The sequence below is a fragment of the Mustela lutreola genome, chromosome 12, assembly GCF_030435805.1.
Source record: "Mustela lutreola isolate mMusLut2 chromosome 12, mMusLut2.pri, whole genome shotgun sequence".
In the NCBI taxonomy this organism is placed as follows: Eukaryota; Metazoa; Chordata; class Mammalia; order Carnivora; family Mustelidae; genus Mustela; species Mustela lutreola.
Genome location: NC_081301.1, coordinates 96624671 through 96645969, shown reverse-complemented (window position 1 = coordinate 96645969; position 21299 = coordinate 96624671). Strand labels below are relative to the sequence as shown.

The following is a 21299-nucleotide window of genomic DNA, read 5'->3' as shown; positions in this document are numbered from 1 at the left end:
GTGGTGGGTGCGAAAGGCACTCAGCCAGGTGGCCCCCATGATGGCCCTTCCTGTACCCTCTGGCTTCCCCTCTGGGACCCCTCAGACCCACAACCCAGCAGGTGCCCCCCACATTTTGCCAGCTGCGATAATCCCGTTCCATGTGCCGCTCTGGACACCCTTTACCTTGTATTTTCTTCTGCACCCACTGCTGGAGCTGTCATGAACTCGGTGCTGTGAGCACAGGACGAACCCATCTGCAGGGATGCGACCAGGTCCATGAAAGCCCCAGCGCAGCCAGCACCAGTCGCCACAAGCAGCAACAGGCTCCCACTCTTTCAAGCCCCCTTCCCATCCATACCTAGCAATTCAAGGGCCACAACACAAGTTCACGTCTGTCTCCCCAAGGAGACAATCTCATCCCACCCCTGAAGGAGAAATAACGAGGGTCCTGCCATAGAATCAACTTGCGGCTGCCAGGTTCCAGTATTCCACTACTTCCGTGATTCTGTTACCTTACCTTGGCTCCATTTCAAAAATTAAAGACTTGTCCACAAATTAATTTAAATGGCACAATGCAGTTACCACATGACATTTTAACTGTTAAACCCACGATGCCACAGCAGCAAAGGATGCCACTAAACTCCAAGATTCTCTCCCAGACAGTATGGAGACTACATCAAAGGCCAGTCTAAAGCTTTCTAAAATGTGTCACAAAAAAGGATAATTTGACAGGATCTTAATGTTCACATGATGGAATAAAATGTTTCTACTGAAACAGCAACTCCCTTCTCGAAGCAATGACGCCCTGGCCGGGGAGCATTTTGTGAGCCACAAATGCAGGGAAGCGTTGGCCTCGCAGACCGGGGGCGTCCCACATGGACACAGTGGCACAGCCACGGAAGTCAGGGGAAGCTGGCTGTGCCCATGGAAGTCGTTTCTTCCATGAGGTCAAAGCACGGGCACACGTTCCACTTGCTAACAGATCTGTTCCAGCTCTAATGGTATCAATTCCATTCTCAATATTGTTGTTGGCTTTTTAAGACAAAAAATTGGGTGATCTCCAAATCAATAGGTCACATTTTTATGTTATATAACTTTTTACCTCCTTTTTAAAGAACAGATATTCTCACTGAGAATTTGTCTTCACTTCAGTACCCTCCTATTTAAGCCTATTTAAGTTGTCAGGCACTGACAACAACCGGGGCACGTCCACAGTGTTTCATGCCTGCCGCCCCATGAACAGCACCCAGCAAGTGCATCTGTGTTGCCTTTTTTTTTTTTTTTTTTTAAGATTTTATTTATTTTAGAGAGAGAGAGATCACGAGCAGAGGAAGGGGCAGAGGGAGAAGTAGGCTCCCTCCGAGCAGGGAGCCCGATGTAGGACTCAATCCCAGAACCCCAGGATCACGACCTGAGCCAAAGGCAGATGCTTCACCAACTGAGCCAGGTGGCCACCCAGGCCCCCCACCCAACTTTTTTATAAAGATCTTACATGTTGCATCTTTAGGAAAAGAGCATCAGGATACTGACACACAATTTAGCTGAACATATTTACATACACCAGTTCCTTAACATGAAAACTCAGCCCCCGCACACACCCAGGGAACCAGCCTAGTCAAAAGCCGGGTAAACCGCATTTGGACGTGCACACACGCAAAGGGACGCTGACCAGGCGGGGCTCCAAGCCTGGCGAAGGGAGCCCACAGTAAAGTTTCACCTGCCATTAAATGATCTTTCTCCTGTGCATTTTCTTCATAAAGAATAAATCATCTGGGGCCACGTCAGTCTTTTTCTTCATGTTGACAGGAATCTGGAATCCTCAGATGTAAATGGGGCCCCTGCGGCAGCAACTGTGTGGGGACGCGCACGGGACCCGCCGTCCGCCACGCCCCCACCTGCATGAAGAAGCTGCACGCCTGACTTCAGTGACAACATTTATAAAGCTGACACTGGAAGGGAAGACAGATGCACAGAGCCAGACCATGTCTGACTTCACAGCACATCAGTTTATGGTAAACAATACAGTTGGTGACTTGAAGTATTTTCTTTATAAAGATACTTAGGAAATAGAAATGTTAAAATCCAAATGCTTTAAAATGAAGCAAAGTTAAAAATAAGATGCAAAGTGTAACATATTCACATTGGTTTTGTTTGAAAACCACTGCAGTTGTATTTTAATTCTGCTGATAATTGTCATCTTAAGTACATCAAAGTTCGCTGGTATCTTATTTTGCTTTTAAAAATCTTATAGTACACTCTTAGGGATTAAATAATAATATCAACATTTTCAAAACATTTTATAGGAACTTTTTACATCGGAGATTACAGTGCTACTATTTTGGTTAGTCTGAAATAAATTTTGACTAAGTGAAAAAAGAGAAGAACAAAAAACCCTTACGATCTCTTCCAGCTTGTATCCAAACTTTGCATAAATGCTATCCACCCATCATGGACATTTCTGCGAGCGCTGGGCTCTCCCACTCTTTATCCTCTCGTCTGATGAACTGCTCAGCACGAGGCTATGAGCAAGCTGGAACGCGCACCACTCTCACGTCAATGACTGGGACAGCGCAACTGTCACGGCCACTCAGTCCCCCTCAGGCCGGTCGTCAGCACAACTGGCTTGAGCTCTGAGACCCACATGGCTCTCTACAGGCCTCCCCGCTAACTGAATCAACACACCACAAAACCAGGATTCTGGGGCTTGCTGCTGCTCCCACACGGCCTCCCAGCCGCTCACCAGAACACAGGTGAGCAAAACACAAGTTCCACACAACAGCTCTCTGAAGCAGAACCTGACCCCTCCATCACCATTAGGAAAGCCACAAGATGTGACAGCAGCAAGTCTGAATTCTGGCAGTGACAGGGAAGGAAACCAGAAAGCCACTTCGCCAACACTCATTCACTCGCGCATGAACACGGGATGTCAGAGACTTGTGTTCTTGTTGGAGACAAACTGCTAACCCAGGAGGGCCCCTTGAAGGGCCGTGTAGAAGAACATCGCTGCGTTTTACCCTCACACCACTACCATGTGGTCCACTGGACATCCCGAGGGGACAGAGGGCCCTACTGAGGTGCTCACTTGTAGGACCACCCAGGTGAGCAGCGCGCCCACCGCCCCAAGGCAGACCATACTCCCACTCCCACCTTCTAAGTGACACCGCACCTAGGGTGGAGATGTCAGCAGGGATGGCTGTTTCTGAGAATGAGAATACAGGGCGGTACACGCACTTAGACAAGTAGGAACACCATATCCAGTGTGCAGGTGGAGCGTCCCGGTGGAGATGCCCTGGCAGATGGTGGGCTACCCCCTGCAGTCAGCGAAGGGGTCTCATGGTTGAGCTACACTGGACAGAGCTCAACACAGCGATGGCAGCTGAAACCCTAAGAGCAGATGAGATGTGTCGGAAAGCCCGAGGCCGCAGCAAGATGTGAATGGACCACAGGGAACACATACCCACTGTGGTGGCCCAAATTCACCACAGGGTTAAGGCGCCGGGCACGCTACTAGAGGCCACCCTCCGGAGATCTACAGAGGAACAGTGGGGCTGGGGAATGTGGGAAAGACGAAAGCACATTTACAAACTGAGGGCTACGAGAGCACAGGGGTGACAGGGCCAGGTGTGCAGGGCCCACATTCGTCTGGTGACAATAGCTCAGCTCAAGAACACAGCACAGACCAGTCTCCGACCAGAGAAGGCAGTGGCAATGGGCCTGGCCAGGGAGAAGAGGCAGTGGGGAGGGGGCCACGGGGACAGGAGCCCCAGCGCTGGGACGAAGGGTCTGTAAGTGGGAGCAGTGTGAGACCAGGAGAGCCCAAAAGACAGAGATGAATGTTCATGACATGTTCGGGAGGGATTTTACCTGCGGGCACGGGCAGCCCGGTTCGTGATGGGGAGCCTAACGTTTAAATCTGCTTTTCGGAAGCATTTTATATGCAGTGAAACCCGTCCACCTCAGGCACACAATCCACTGAGTTCTGAGGAAGGCACACCTTAGCAGAGCCAGCACTGCCACGGGGAACAGAGCCCAAGATGCCCCTGTCCCCAGTGTCCCTTCCCAGCCAGCCCAGGCAGCAGCAGCACACAGCGCCCTCTCTCGAGTTCTTCCCTCCCTGGGATCTACCCAGCGGCGGGCTCAGAGATTGCCTGTGTGTCTGAGATCTCACTGAAGAGAAGTTGGTTCCCTCCCCACTCCCAGGCCTTCCCGTGTGACTCTATTCCACCCATCATTCACCAGCCGGCCAAGGGGTGGTTCTGAGGCCCCACATAAAGCCACAGGGAAACTGAGGCCTAAGTGTGTGCGAACACCCAGCTTCATTTGGGGTGAGTGCCGCCAAGTGGGAGCGTGGCTCACAAGGGAGTCGTATGTTCAGTGTTGTGGGAAGCTGCCGGGCTGCTGTCCAGGTAGCCACTCGGCACACTCCCGTGGAAGCCACCTGAAGAGCGAGAGGCTGTGCCATCTTGCCGCCTCCCCTGGCTATGGCTGGCATTCCCTAAGGATGTGAAGGGCCTCTGCGCACCTACTGAACGGTCCGGAAAATGCCTGTTCAAACTGTCCCCATCCCTTTTTTGCTGGGTCCTATCTTCTTACGGTGCCTTCCTTTATAAATTCTGGACACGGGTCTGTTACCAGAAATACACTCTGTCCCCTTCCCTCAGCCACTAGCTTTTCATTCTTTTCACTAAGAAATCTTTGACTCAATCAAGGTCGTAAAGATTTCTGATGTTTTTTTCTAGACTTGATTTTAATATTCTTTTCATTTTTGCTCATGGATATCCCATTACTACAAAAACTATCCCTTCCCCATTTTATTGGGGTTTCTAACACGAAAGCCCTCCAACTCTGTTCTTCCTTCTCCACATTCTTGTTGTTATTCTAGGTCCTTTATAGTTCCGCATGAATTTTAAAACAGTTTTCAATTACTTTAAAAAAAAAAAAAAGCTTGCTAGTGTTCTGATAGGGAGGTAATAAAATCTAAGTAAGTCTTTTAATCCACAAATGCAGTGCTTCTTTCCATTTAGGTCCTTCTTTGACCACCACTGTAAACTCACCTCCTGCTCAGGTGGGCAGTTCCCAGGTGGGCAGAAAAGATGGCGTGGCACCATCAAGGGGAGAGGGTTTGATAGGCAGGGGGTGGACGTGAGGCCTGGAGCAGGTGGTGCTGGCATAGCCAGCTTGAGAGGGCACCCCCGAATGGAGATACTGAGAGGAGGGGAGCAGAGAGCCCCCAGAGGCCCAGCAGCAAGTGTCCACCCTGAGAACTAGCACCGGCAGAAGGTGGTGGTGACAGAGGGTGAGGAGTAGTGAAGTTTAAAGTTTACGAGCGGAGATAGAGCTCTTCTGGGAGGACACCCAGGGAAGGCCTCTGGGCCCAGGAGGCCGTGGTCCAGCTGGGCCGACCGCACACCTGACCGGAGGTGAAGGACATAGAGCCAAGCTGTCCCGTAGCCCCAGGGCGCTGAGCTCACAAGGGCTCTGGAAGGTAAAGGAGAAGACTGGCAAGGTCCCCAGGCATTCCCAAGTAACAAAAACTGAGTACAGCCACTAGAAGCAGTAAGAGGTGGTATTTCGATGCCTGGACCCTTCAAAAAATTACCAAAGAGCCAGATCAGGAAAGAAAAGCCCAGCCTGCAGAATGGGGCAGAGTATTTGCAGATCGTGTGTCTGCTAAGAGACAGAATCTGGAATACAGAACAAAAACACACACAAAAAGCCCTCACAACTCAATAAAGAGACAAATCACCCAACTTAAAAATGGACGAAGAACTTGAACAGACATCTCTCCAAAGAAGCTAAACGAATGGTCAGCGAGTACAGGAAAAGAAGCTCACAACACCATCACTCATCAGAGAAATGCAAATCCAAACCAGCTCACACCCACTGGGACAACTGAAAATCCAACAGACAACAAGTGCTGGCGAGGATGTGAGGAAATCAGAACCCTCCCAGGGTTCTACTGGGAGCGTGAACGGTGCAGCCACCAGAGGAAGCCTTCTGGTCGCTCCTCAAGGAGAGCAGGAGCAGCAAATCTGGCCCTAGGCACCCGTCGGAGAGCAAGGAAAGATGTCCGCACAGACATGGGCGCAGATGCTCACGGCAACTGAATAGTAGGCACAACCTGAATGTCCACCAGGTGCTCGTTTCGGCAGCCCATATACTAAATGTCCACCAGCTGAGGAGTCCACCCCCAGGGAAACAGTGTCCTCCTGGCAGGAAGAGGAGGGAGCGCCAACAGCTGCTCCCCCATGGATGAACCATGCAGAGTTACACTCAGTGAGAGAAGCCAGACACAAAAGGATATGTACGTCTACTTGTATCAAGTGTCTAGAAGAGGTACGTCCAGAGACAGATGTAGATCAGTGGTTGCCATGGGCAGGGAGGTGGAAAAGCGGACAGTGACTGCCAACGAGCACTGGGTTTCTTTCTTGTTTCTTTTTCTTTTAAGATTTTTTATTTATTTATTTGACAGAGAGAGAGATCACAAGTAGGCAGAAAGAGAAAGGGAAGCAGGCTCCCTGCTGAGCAGAGCCCAATATGGGGCTCGATCCCAGGACCCCAAGATCATGACCCGAGCCAAAGGCAGAGGCTTAACCCACTGAGCCACTCAGGCGCCCCCCACCACTGGGTTTCTTTAACCCACTGAGCTACCCAGATGCCCAATCAACCACTGGGTTTCTTTTGGAGTGATGAAAACATTCCAAAATTAGACAGTTGCACAACTCTGTGAAAGCTAAAAATCACTGAACTGTATACTTTGAAAACACAGATTTTATGACATATGAATTATAAATCAATAAAACCGTTACAAAAAGACAAACAAGCGTTCTAAGCAAGTGGCACTTGTGGAGTAACTGCAGGGCAAATCCTGGCTTCATCATGGATCTCTCTGGTCCCGCACTCAGCTGGTCTCAGGAAGGGAGAGGTCTCTGGTTGAGCAGCTTATAGCGCTGGCCGTGCAGAGGTCGCCTGTGGGGCACAGGGTGTGTGTATGTGTGCGCGCACACGTAGGACACAGGGTGTGTGTGCACATGCGTGGGTGGCAGGGTTGTGTGTGCGTACGCACGCCTGCACTCATGGGTTCTGACACGAAGATATAAACAAGTACATACCTTCCAAGTTCGATTTTGCATTTTCCCTGTAAGGATTCCACACAGACAGAAATTGAGCAAAGAAGAGAACTTCTGGCCATGGCAGGTTTTGATGACCTGCAAGCGGGGTGCTCAGCATGGTGACTGTGCACGCAAGTTCCACGTGGACAGCTGCACACATGCTGCTCCCATGCAGATGACCATGATGTGAGCAGGATACACCTGTAAATCCTGGAAGACCTAATACCAGCCTGCCAAGAGGGGCCACCCCCTGGAACAGGGCTGCATGCAGCCCCCCCTCCATGCCACACGATGGGTGATGCTTTCAAACTTCAGGTGCCTGATGTGATTTTTCTCCAGAGCCAATGAGTGCTTCTCGGAACCCTAGGATGACTTCTTCATAAGTTAAGTTTCTGTGAAGGTGCAAACAGGAACTCCTTTTCTGAAAAGCCCACTACGCCCAAACCGCCCTCCTCTGCAATGCCTCTCCAGGTGGAATTCAGAGTAAACAAGCCCAACCTTCTATTTAGGTAGCATTTATACCCAACCTACTTTAAAAATGATTTCAAAAAGAACCTGATTGCCAACCTTGTTCCAGTAAGGCTGCACAGTATGTTAGCTGCACTGGAAAACCTCACCAGGCCTGAAACGCCCCAGCTCCACACCCAGCGTGAAACCCACACGGGGCCGGGAACCGCGCCGAAAGGGCCCAGGCTGGCCAGACACCTGGCCTCCCAAGGCTTCAGCAAGGAAGCCAGGATGGGGAGAACTGCGGAGCCACACTTCATCCCGAGGGGCCTGCCACAAGCCCCGCTGTGCCCCAGCCTCGGGAGCGCTGCAGTCGTGTGCACTGCATGGTGAGACACAGACAACCCCTCCGTCCACCCCATGATCCGGGGGACCTTTCCCGGCCACAAGTCCAGAACCAGACTCCCACCTCCCTGCGGCCGACTGCTTCACCCTCTCCTTACAGACCCCTGTACAAAGGATTACTTGGTGACTTTTGGTGGCAGACAGTGACACATAAAAAATATGAAGTTAGAGATAACTTTGAGGAAAATTCTAAGTACATTTTTAAAACTGAGTGTTCCTGGTGTAACCTGACACATACATCATCATGGTGTCCAGCCACCTCAAAGACAGGTACTGCTGATTAAAGGTAGATGGGGTTACGAACACAAGGAAATATGAATCTTTAGAAAGGGCGGTGTGCACAGGCTAACCTGGAGGGAGCTCTGAGAAGAGGCAGAAGAGGCAGAAGCCAAGGAGCTCTGGGGGTGTGCCAACAGCCACCCAGGGAGTGGGGGTCGGGGAACACTGGCACTCTGCCTGCTCACAAGAGGGGCACGGCACAGAGCACAGAACAGAGACCCACTAGTCATGTGGGAGACCAATGCGTGCAGGAGGTCTGGGGACAGGAAAGGCCAGCAAAGACTTGCAATGGAGCACACCCAAGCAAGAGGTGGACAAGGGAATCTGTAGCAGGAGATGCTTGGTGGTCACAACACCTAATGGGGATAAAAACTCCAAATGCATGAAACTAAACACAAAAACCATTAAAATGAATACAAAGACCTATAACTAATGGTCCAACTTAAAAACATTTTTTAAAATTAAAACTCGGGGTGCCTGGATGGCTCAGTGGGCTAAAGCCTCTGCCTTCAGCTCAGGTCATGATCTCAGGGTCCTGGGATCAAGCCCTGCATCAGGCTCTCTGCTAAGCAGAGAGCCTGCTTCCCTTTGTCTCTCTCTGCCTATTTGTGATCTCTGTCTGTCAAATAAATAAATAAATCTTTAAAAACAAACAAACAAAAACTAAATGCTTACCCAAAATAAAAATTCTACCACTTACTAGGACTCAAAATCATACAGCAGTAAAAATCCAAAAAAAGGGAACGCATTCAGCATGTGCTTATGGCCAGGAAGTATCCCACCGTGGCTGACCACCCCATGTCCCGAAGGCCCTGCCCCTAGTACTAGAATTTTCTGTCATATAACGTGCTGTCCTGAACAATATGAAGTATTTTTTACTTCCAAATCAAACCTAAGACATTTGATGACACCTTACCGGCACCTCTTTGCATAGAAACTGAAGAACTAAAAAGCTCAACACCTCCCTGGCTCCCTCACCTCCTCTTTGCTGCCACCCTTGTGAGATTCTAGGTTCTAAGTGTGTCCAGCACTGCCCTCCCACCCCAGTGGGCACAACCCTGACGAACAGTGAGGCACATGGAGTCTGTTCCCCTCCCAGCCCGCTGTCTGCAGGCATCACCCCTCGATATGGCAGCCTACACTGCTCTGCACCCACAGGCCCAGCCCAGATGCACTCTCCTAGCACACGCAGAGCTGTGGGCAAGGAGGTCGCCTCGGAGGTGAAGACGATGGTGCTCCACAGCAAAGGGGACTCTGCGCTCATCAGGTTAGGAGTTCACAGAATACCCACCTTCTGGAAACAGCAATCCACTGGGAATGACTTTGGAAAAACGCAACACAGTAGGATAAGAAAAGGCCAGGAATATCTGCACTTGGGGACATGAATCAGATGCAGGAAAGCTGTGTATACTATAGACCGTCAAAAATCATAAGAAAGTGTCAAACACAATAACTAATCAAATTTTTTAAACATGTGGTTACTTTTATGAGCGGAGTAAAGCAAACAGGATTAAGAACAGTGCAAGGGGGGCGCCTGGATGGCTCAGTGGGTTAAAAAAAAAAAAAAAAAACAGTGCAAAACAGCAGGGATATTCATGAGAAAGGACCCCATCACATCCAACTTCCCCACATCTGCCACGATACAGAAATGTCGCTGCAGACAGGACATGTGCACAAAAGGCCAAAACATAAACACTGTGCCACACTGTGCCACATCTCAAAGCCAGATGTGCCTGCTTTTTAGAACGTGACTTTGAAACACCTAGAACTTACAAAGTCATTGAAAAATTATTGCAGATTGCTTCTCCATCATACCACAAAAACCCCTAGCTGATATTTACAATACACATGATGATAATACGAAAAACCTGATTAGATCCTGACTTAAAAAACAAAAACAAACAAACATACAGCATAAATGACTTGCAGGAACAAGTGAAAAATGTGAGTATGAACTTGGCCTTACAGAACATTAGGAACTACGGCTGACCTAGTTGCTATGCTAATAGTAGGATCAGTAAGAAAGAAATCAGCCTTATTGTTAGGGAATCGGGATATAAACTGAAGTTTTCACAGGTGAAGTGTTAGAATATCTGCAATCTACTTCCAAATAATGGAGTTAAAAAATAAAGATGGGGTGCCTAGGTGGCTCAATCATTAAGCACCTGCCTTCGGCTCAGGTCATGATCCCAGGGTCCTGGGACTGAACCCCACATTGGGCTCCCCGCTCAGTAGGGAGGCTGCTTAGCCCTCTCTGTCTGCCGCTTCCCATTTGTGCTCTCTGTCAAATACATAAAAATCTTTAAAAAAAAAAGATTAAAAAAATAAAGTAGATGTAAATATACCTTATGGCAAAATGATAACTGTAGAATCAAACAGATACATGGATGGACACTGTCTATTTCAACTTTTCACGTACTTAATATTTTTCTTAAAACCAACTCAGGGGGCACCTGGGTGGCACAATCTATAAGCGTCTACCTTCGCCTGGGGTCATGATCCCAGGGTCCTAGGATCGAGCCCTGCACTGGGTTCCCTGATCAGTGTGGAACTTGCTTCTCCCTCTCCCACTCCCCATCTTGTGTCTCCTCTCTCACTGTGTTCTCTGTCAAATAAATAAGATCTTAAAAAATAAATAAACAAACAAACAAAGTTAGGAAATACACATGCTAATGACGTTAGTGACCTGCCAGATTGAGCTGGCTCCCACTAAGCCCACAAACAGTGCTGCTGTCTAACATCTGACACTGACCAAGGCTAGCTCGGCTGAAGTGCACGTGTGGTCTGGGGTCCCAAGAGTCTCTCCACTGCTATCCAAAATTGCCTGAACCTTGTAAGAAGCCAGCTTTCCCTTCGTCTCCACCTACAGAAGCTCACTGCCAGGCAACCCTGATGAGCACAACACCTCATCCAAATGCACCTGCCTCCAGGCTGCACGTCCGCGGGGGGACCACAGGACCATAAACTGCAGCACTTTATCTGCGAGGACACAGGAATGACACCAAGGCCAACAGCAGGAAGAAAGCTTCTCTCCTTCAAGGATGAAAAACATGAAGAAAACAACTAGTTCCTAATGAGAGGAGAAGCTGAAAACCCCAGGCCCAAGAACTATTAGAACAACCAGGAAAGCTTCCCACCGGCCAGCACGCTGGGAGGGAGGGGTGGCAAGGAGCCGGAGGAAAGAAGCAGGAAAGAGATGTGCTTAAATGATCCCACCCCCCATCCGGTTTCCCCAAAGTTCACTCCAAGTTACACACAAAATCCACTCTGAAACTAACCACCACGGAAGATGGTTTACAGCAGGAGAGTCAATCTGACAAGAGACAGAATTTCACAGAAATGCTTCTGGGAACCATTTGGAGCAGCCCCTTCACTACAGGAACTGAGGCCCAGGTTGCCCAACCGGCTTCCCACCTGCCCCCAATGAGGATGACTGTGGTCACAGCAGAGGGGACTCGAAGTCCCAGAAGGCTGCTGGCCAGTACACACCAGGCGTCCCCACGGCCCTCCCACTTTAGAAAACCGTGCATGTTTCTGACGCTCCTCACTTTCACAACAGGAAGGCAAGAAAGATAAAAAATATCAAGTGTTAATAAACCGGTACAAAGGGAACATTTCTCTAATGAACTTGGTTGGGTCCCCTCCATTACCCAAACACTAAAACCTTAATTATTAATTAGACTTCAATAATTTTAGAAAATTATAGGACATTATGAAATTTATCCAAGTATGCTAAGTCATGATCCAAGCAACAGCTGGCTATATTACCTCTTGAAAATACATTTGTAAAACGACATTAAAAAACCTTTAGCTAAAAGATTTCCACCTACCTAGGTACACAGCCTGAATTCCTCTAAGGAAACTTTAAAGGGCGTTCATATATCTCCCTAAAGCAGTAAGTGTTGGTAACAAGATAAGGCAGGTCTGTGGGTTTTTCAAGGCAGTGCTGATCCTGAAGTCAGGGGAAGCATGGTACCCCTAACTCTGTGGCCTATTTCCTTCTACAACAATGGAACATCATTCACATTATTAAAGAAAGAGCAAACTCAACAGCTGATGGTCACCAGTGTTGGAGATGAAATGAACTTGTACCTTCAGTGAGGCTAGTGGATGCTCTGGACCAAGTAAGCTCCAGTGGAAGGAAGCCAGGTCTTCGTCAGGCAGAATGTGATTCCCTGCAACACAGACACGGCATGGTGAGAAACATCGCCTCGGTGACACGGGCGTGCTGACAACACTACACGTCATCATCTGCGGGCTCCAGAGGCGCTTCGTTTGAGACTCTCTGTAACTCAGGACCGCCTCCTTTCACACACCACATAGAACTTCCACACAAAAACTGAAAATACCTCTTCATCTTTTCATATAAAGCCACACAGAGCAGGCAGACCTCTTGCTGCTGCCTCAGTACGACGCGCATTTCCTGGACCGTTCCAACAGCATTCCAACTGAACCATCTGCATGAGACAAGTGACATCACTGGGCAGTGTTAAGGTCGGTCTGACAATGCTGGGGTATCGGGACACAAGCTTTCATTTGCTCACGAGACCCTAGGCTTCAAACTGCACCCTGTCAACTAAGTTCCACAGCAGAGGCAGACCAGACCACGCACTTCCAGATCTCTCTAAGCAAGGTTATGACTTATGACATGGGTCACACCTTTCCCGTCACTTGACCATCACCCACAGACGACAAAGCACAGGCCACACCAGTACCAGGAATGCCACTTGGCTGGACGCCCTGTCACCAGGGCTGCGTCAACAGTAAGAACTGCACTCGGCTGAGAAACTGTGTTTTGGGGAACACTCTCCCTTCACTGCAGCACTTGGATACCAACATACCAACATCTTCAATGTGTCAGTTCTCTCGATGCAAATTAAAAGTGTCAACTTCCTGAGTAATTCTCTGATTTTTATATCATGATTTAGTCCCCTCCACACTGAGAAGGCAGGTTCATTAATTAGCTACTAAGAGAAAGCAAAACAAGGTGAGTTCAGGGCACCTGGGTGGCTCAGTTGGTTAAGCGTTTGCCTTCGGTTTGGGTCATGATCTCGGGATCCTGGGATCGAGCCCCATGTCAGGCTCTCTGCTCAGCATACAGTCTGCTGCTCCTCCCTCTCCCCTCTGTCCCTCTCCCCTGCTTATAGATGCACGCTCTCTCAAATAAATAAAATTTAAAAAAAAAAAAAAAAACGGTGAGTTCTTAGTAACTAATTGATTAATCTTAATATTCTAAACATGCAAGTACTCAACACGTGAACACTGAATTGCCTTGACGTCTGGAGGAGCAAAGTTATGTCCTCGTGGTCTTACTGAGCTTTGCGCTGCCTTCCTGAGTTCACAGACTGCACAGAACTTTACTGTGAGGTATGATGCATCTTAGATTTTTTTTGAAGCTTCTATCTGAAAAAATATGAAGCCAATTCCAACATCAGTAATAGTCTGTTAAAATTTGGGTCACATACTTAATTGAATATTCTACCCAACCTCTCTAAAACAAAAAAACTCATATAGCTACAGTCCCATTACAAAAAGGAAAAGGAAGAGAAAAATAATCTTTCTCATTTGAGGACACTGAAACTTTTACACTAAATCTAAAATAAAAATGTCCGTCCAGTTAAGACTTCTTAAAGAAGTTCTAAGTCCTAAATTCATTACTATTGTTTTTCACTCATTTTAAGACTTCACAGGGTAATTTAGCTACAAGAGTACAGAGTTTACACTATCTGCTAAGAAACAGATTCAATATTTCTTAAATACAGTAACCAAATATCCTCCGTATCTCAGATTAGCTGGGGAATCCCAATATTCTGAAAGCATACAATTTTCCAGTTCATTTAAGGTCAATTAATATGCCAAAGCCATTTTGTGCGACGTCTACGTAAACTGCAAACTTTTCACAGTATCCCCATTTACATAATCACTTCAGAGAAAGTACATTTTTAATATTTGAAAATATGAAAGTATATTTACAAAATTGGTTTTAATTCTCTAAATCCCAAGTCATAAGAATTCCCTGAGAAAATAGACAGAAAACAGCCACATGCTGAGTAACATAGAGTTGAGATGTGATTCAAACAAGGATAATTTGCAAAATGAGAACTGTTGACCTACTAGTGGTTACATGGTGTGAAATGCTATCACCAAATATCACACAGAAAAATTGTGACCCCCTCAGAGTAATTTCTGTGTAAAACTTTTTGGAATGCTTATAAAATCTGATAAGTAGAAACTTCTAAACACAGCCCACAACAGGCCTGCCGTCCTGCACACTCGAGAGAAGACAAACGCAGAACACGGTAAGATCTCACTCACTACCTGCGACCACGGAGCATTCAAACGGCCTGCGGGTCCCCTAGCAGCTTCCCACCTGTCACTGCGGCCACTAGGCTGTGATGCCAGGAGGGCTACGCTTGGAGAATGCCCATTCACACAGTGGACACAGTTCTTACAAAAGCAGCCACGGGAGCTGGGCGTCTCAGCAGCTTTAAATGTGCACGCTGTAAGCAGAACCCCAGGAATGGACAGAAAAGAAAGGAAAAACTGCAAAATGTGTATTAAAGTGATAGATGAATATATAACTATTGGGAAGCCATTTTTACATGAAATGAATTAAAATATAAAACTTCCATCAAAACAAGATTTCATCTTTTCTAGGAATCCAGCATGAGGAATTCCTCCAAGGGAGTTTCTAAAGACATTTAAAATGCAGGTACTGGTGGTGAGCTCTGTTTGTTGTTTTTCTTTCCAATCAGTGAGTGTCCCCAACATGCAAGAACCTATGACAGAGCCAAGTTCACAGCACATTTTCTTCTCTAACGAACACGATTTATGACAAAGGATTAACTGTCTAATTTTCATAGTAAGGATGTGATTAACATTTCTGATTTTAAAATATAATTTCCCCCACAGTATTAGTGAATTCATTCACAAAATTAGTTTTCCACCCCAGATGAAACAACACATAAACGAGTACTTACGAATAAAAGAAGCACATTATAAGCCACACCAAAAAATAATACTGGGTAAGGAACACCACCGAGGAGGGGCACACTCCACAACACTTCAACACTGACATTTAAAAAATACCAGTGTGTTCCCAGCGTGGAACCCTATCAAACGAAGCAGTTTTCACACTGCCCACCTACCTAACAGAGCAGCAAAGATAGGGAAGCGGTTTGGGTTCAGGTCCAGCTGCTTGGCGACCTCATGCATCAGATACTGGCTCGTGGTGAGACTTTTCCCGTTCCGGCTCAATTTGAGGGCGTGGGCACTGAAGTAGTAAGGGATGTTGCACAGCGCGTAGTCGGAGTCGTAGGCAACCAAGCCATGGAAGCCGTTCTCTCTGCAGAAACCGATCACCTCCTGATGATGGTCCTCAATGCTCTGCGCCACCTGTGCAAGTGAGAGGAGCATGTGGTCAGAGCCATGGCGCCCATGCAGACGCCTCTGTGAGGACCCTGCAAATCCCAGATAAACACCCAAAAGAGTCAAAGAATCAAAGAACCATAAAATGGGTATGGCACACTGCTCACGTGAGCAAGCTCTGTGGGAGCCATCTCCAGGGCAGTAACTACAATCCCATCCAGACTACAAATTAACTGCCCGCTCCTTGTCAAACTCACAGATCGCCCTGCCTAAAAATACACAGTGTCAGCTGACCCCGAAACAGTGTTCTGAGGGAAAAGGAGTGGAAACGGGGACAGAAGAGGAAAAGAAACAAGTGTCAAAGCAGGAGACAGAAGCCAGCCACGCTGGTAAAATCAGATAATTTTGCACTGCCAAGTAGGAATATGTCAAATGGATAAAATAATCAAAAGGATTTTTTTTTTTACACAAAGGCCAAGCGTTACCCTTCATCCACAGATCTCCTAAGCACTTAGCATATGGGGAAAGTAGTAAGGGTGAACGTTTACCCTAAACATCACTGTCACATGGTTATCCTGGGCAAAGGACCAGCCACGGTGGTGCAGCCCCAGGCTTAGGACCACCACCGGGACCAGGCCCAAACTCAGTGCCTGCTTAGTGACGAGGACGACGAGCTGCAGCTTTCTTCCTTACCCCAGCTCTCCCAGCACGAGTGCACCGCACGGGTGCCCCGGAGACCCAGGGATCTCAGGGACTGCAGCAACCTATGCACCGCTGCAGGTGCCCCGGAGACCCAGGGATCTCAGGGACTGCAGCAACCTATGCACCGCTGCAGGTGCCCCGGAGACCCAGGGATCTCAGGGACTGCAGCAACCTATGCACCGCTGCAGGTGCCCCGGAGACCCAGGGATCTCAGGGACTGCAGCAACCTATGCACCGCTGCAGGAGCCCCGGAGACCCAGGGATCTCAGGGACTGCAGCAACCTATGCACCGCTGCAGGTGCCCCGGAGACCCAGGGATCTCAGGGACTGCAGCAACCTATGCACCGCTGCAGGTGCCCCGGAGACCCAGGGATCTCAGGGACTGCAGCAACCTATGCACCGCTGCAGGTGCCCCGGAGACCCAGGGATCTCAGGGACTGCAGCAACCTATGCACCGCTGCAGGTGCCCCGGAGACCCAGGGATCTCAGGGACTGCAGCAACCTATGCACCGCTGCAGGTGCCCCGGAGACCCAGGGATCTCAGGGACTGCAGCAACCTATGCACCGCTGCAGGAGCCCCGGAGACCCAGGGATCTCAGGGACTGCAGCAACCTATGCACCGCTGCAGGTGCCCCGGAGACCCAGGGATCTCAGGGACTGCAGCAATCTATGCACCGCTGCAGGTGCCCCGGAAACCCAGCGATCTCAGGGACTGCAGCAACCTAAGGGCAGGCAGTGGGCAATACCCGCGGAGAGGTAAAAGGCTCTGGGAATCTACGTCCAAAAACACACCAAGAGGCATGTGAAAAATACTTTCCTAAAATATATAAAGTCAGAGATAATCAAGTCTTCTCCTGCTGTTTCCCAAACTCGTTCAACCAACTGAAATCTGGCAGATTTTCTGTTTCTACAATAGGTAAGGTATTTGAGAAAACAGAATTTTAAAACTAAGTCAGGTGACTCAGCTAACGGTAGAAAGTTAACTCCCCGAAGAGCCCTGAGGTTGAAAAACACGTGCCCTTAAACGTAAGCGTCTAGACCTATACTGCCCAATGTGCAGCTCTGTTGAATTGAAATAAAAACTAAATCACATCCCAACAGTAAGTACGAGTGTTCAGGGGTCATCGGTGGGGCACACTGTGGAGCTGCTCCCATTTCTTGCAGAATTTCACAGGCCAAGTGGACACCATATTTTGTTGGTAAGTTAATTATAATGAAAGCTCATGTAGAAACAAGGTAATCCTTCTGAAGATGCATATTTAAAGGGAAAGTAACTTCCTGCATTCTTTTGATATTTTTATAAAAACATTCTACTTCATAAGAAAAATGTAAACATTCAGTCAATTTATTTCTATTTCTTAGAATAGAAGAATGCACTTTCATCCCTTAGTCTAAAAACACTGTACCCTTCACTAAAATAGCGAAGTATAGTTTAAGAAAATTCTGAAATGAGGCCAGTTCCATTTCTCCCAGCCCAAGTCCCCAGCCTCCCACCACTTCAGAACACTGAACTTCATAATGACAGCAACATCTTAAAGCATTTCTGAATCACCAACAACCCCTGGCTGTCGTCTAGACACCCTTAATCATAAATCTGCAAAATCTCCCCAAAAGCCCTGAAATGATAGGAGACCGTGAGTAATCACCCCTCACTCCCCACACCTCCAAGGAGTTCCAGAAAAGGCAGCATGGCCACTTGCTCCAGAGCGAGGCGTCCTGTGGAGATGGGGCAGAATTAAGTGTGGGAGCTGCACACTGTACACTCAGTCTGTGTATTTCGTGAGAGTTTATTAAACCACTCTCCGAGGACACTGATGCCAATGCTGTCATCCTCCCTGAGCGCCCCCGTGCCAGTCACTGGGCTGCACGCCTCCCAGCCCCCCAGACAGGGGAGCTGGGCCAGCCCTGCACCATCGCCCACAAGGGCCCCAGGGGAAGCACAGGGCACAGGCCCAAGGTGAGTGAGCACGGAGGAGAGGTGCCGTGGTAGACTCAGAGGAAGCAGGGACAGGGTTTCATCTGGCAGTTCTCAAGGAAGGCTTTGGCGTCCTTCAACAATCGGCACTGTACTTCCAGAACTGTAAAACGTTCATGCTCTTTGACCGGGTGATCTCACTCCAGGAAATGAAGCCTAAGAAACCAGGGCACCAGTAACAAATGCTGGGGCGTCAGAAGGGTCAGAGCAGGCTCGCGGGGGAGAACGTAAGCTAACATCCAGGAGCGGGGTAAACACAGCAGCCCGCAGTGATGTGCAGAAACCTGGGGAAAGCTTTCGATATAACACTAAGCAAACTGCTCAGAATCAATTCCCTGTACACAGAGCCTCACAAAGCTGCATCTGTGGGGAAACACTGAAAGGGATAAAGCAAACGCCAAGAGTTGTGTCAGGATGGTGCAATCATGCTTAACGAAAACTTCCTTCAGGGAAAAAAAATGAATAAAAAAGCTGAAGCAGCACTAGGATAAGCCACACCCACACTGGCCCCTCAGTGTCACCACACTGGGGACAGATGCTCTTCCTTCCCCAAGGATGACAAGGCACGCACTTACTCACCTGCCAACCAAGGGTCTAGCCTGGCACCTGGCACATAGTAAACTCCAAAAGAGAGAAGAACACCGGGGGCCCCATTACTGGGCTCCAGGAGTCTTTAAACTACCCACACAGACAGGTGAGATCTACTCTATCCAGCAGAAGTCGGCAGGCAGAGGGCCTCACAGAGGGCAGACGTGGGGCTCTCCACTATCACCTCCTTCCACCATCCCAAATCACAGTTCCCTGTTCTTTCAGAACACTCAGTTTCAGCTGGCATTAAAAAGCAAAGTGAATGAACTTTTATTAATCCACTAAAACACTAATTTGCAAATGATTAACAATACCTTAATCCTCCCTCAAAGCACACCCAGCATTAAATAGCTGCCCCCTAAAAATAATGCCTGAAAACAAAAGATGGAGGAAGCAAGCCCCATGAGCACTGACTTCAAGCCTAGAAGCAAGGTAGGTTGACCCGGGCTGCTGTCCTGCTCATCCTTCCCACCTCAGTGCCAGCAAAGGGGACAGAACCAGAACACCTAAGTCCCCATTCTGGCTTGACGCCCACCTGCCCAGCCAGGACCGTACAATTCATGGGTCTTTAAGTTTCCTTCAGCTTCCAAATTTCCAGTATTCTCTCCCACCTTTACCAGAGGAAAGGCAACATGGCCTTAAAACCATAAGGTAACAGAGACACAACCCTCCCCTGGCAGGCAGGTAATGGAAGTGGGGTGGGGTAATGCCACAAAACTCTGAGGCCAGAGTTCGGAGCTGGGGGTCTAGGTGGTAGACACACATGACTCGACACACTGTTCAAACTCACACAACTGCATGTCTCACATGGAGAATGAACTTTAATGTATGCAAATTAAAAACAAATCAGCCAGGACACCAGGGGGGCCAGAAATGAATGCAGACTGGCTAAGGTACAGAACTGTACTAGAAAAGTCTGAAATGACCTCTGAGTAGGGTACGGTCTGCTGCCCTAGGTAACTCTGGAGAACAACGTTTTGACAGCTCGGACTCCTGAGGACAGGCACCACACAGATGCTGACCTCTCCTGGTAATGTGTATCCTGAGGGCGGAGGGGTGCAGGCGACAGCACCAAGACCACTTCATGAATGGTGGACAAGCCAGGTGTCTCACTGTCAGAGAACAGGGTTACACATGGGCAAAAGGATGAGGTTGGCACGACCTTTTGGCGCCAGCTTAGCCATGGAGACATCCTATGAACTGATGTGTAGGTGACAACACAGGCAAAGAAATCATCAGAGGTGACATGTGCACACACACACCTCCCCGCTGTCAACAGACAGCTGAAAAGCAGCGACACCTCAGAAGCAAGAACATCTGCACCCCACTGTGGTCTCTAAATTCCATTCTCCACCAATGGAACCAGGGCCCTTGAGAAAAATGGGTGATACCAAGGGAGGGAAATCCAAGACAGCCCTTGAGCATGTCTCTGTAGTGCCAGAAAGGAAGGAGCTGCCCACAAAATGAAGGAGGGGTGTGTCAGGACACAGGAACCCCTCGAGAGACTCCCAGTGGACAAAGCTTGAACAATTTATGCAACAAAATAAAGAACATCGTATCAGGGTATCACCCAAAGTATGAAAAAATACCTGAGCCCATATTAGTCTAAACAAATGATTACATAAACACAGTCTGCCCTACACAAGAATTCCAACAATAATGTGAAATCCCTCCCAGGAGCTGAACCTCACCACCACAGTCCCCCACAGGGCGCGAGCCTAAAAGACCACTTTCAAAGTAGGAAACCAGCAACAGGATGAAGTCGTGCCACAGAGCAGACACCAGGAGATTCTAACACCGTACAGTATGGCCAAGGGCACTGCACCCAAAACACAAGAAACCATCCGGCAGCCCAAACAGGAGGCCAGTCTACAAAATACCTGCTCAGTAATCCAAAGTGCCAAGGTCACCAAAGAAGCAGAGGCTGAGGAGCTGTCCTGGACCAGAGGGGCCTGAGGAGATGAGCTACCTGAAGCCACGCAGCCCGGAGATCGGGCCCGGAGCCGAGAAGAACGCCAGCGGCAGGAGGGATGAGAACTGAAGAACACAGTGAGGCTCACGACACTGCACCGGTGCGAGCTTCTTAGTTTTGATAACTGTGCTTGCTCACAAGCTGTCACCATGCACAGAAGCAGAGTGAAGGACATTCGGGAACCCTCTGTACCATCTTGGCAACTTTTCTATAAACCTAAAATTATTCCACAGTAAGAAGTTTATTTTAAAAAGAAAAAGTCAACAGTCTACAAGACACCAGCTGGAAGACTATTTTAAGCTACTTCACCAGGTGAACACAGCATTAATGGGCATGAACAGCACAGTCTAAGATCCTGTCATATGAAAACACATCTCTCCGCAGATCGTGGGGCTTCGGGAAATAGGAGAGCCCACCGCAGGTGAGACAGGTCCCTACAGACCTGTGAATAAATGAACCAGTTCCGCTT

The 21299-nt window shown here is 48.5% G+C and overlaps 1 protein-coding gene across 4 annotated transcripts in view; it reads right to left on the bottom strand.

Moving 5' to 3' along the window:
* Window positions 1-21299, bottom strand: part of FAM120A (family with sequence similarity 120 member A) — a 98130-nt gene that overhangs the window by 65042 nt on the left and 11789 nt on the right. For all 4 annotated transcript variants that reach the window (XM_059143155.1, XM_059143156.1, XM_059143157.1 and 1 more), the window contains exons 2-3: window positions 15374-15620; window positions 12318-12400 (exon numbers count right to left, since the gene is read on the bottom strand). In XM_059143155.1, coding sequence (XP_058999138.1) covers window positions 12318-12400; window positions 15374-15620 — 330 coding nt within the window. The remainder of the gene's footprint in view (window positions 1-12317; window positions 12401-15373; window positions 15621-21299) is intronic.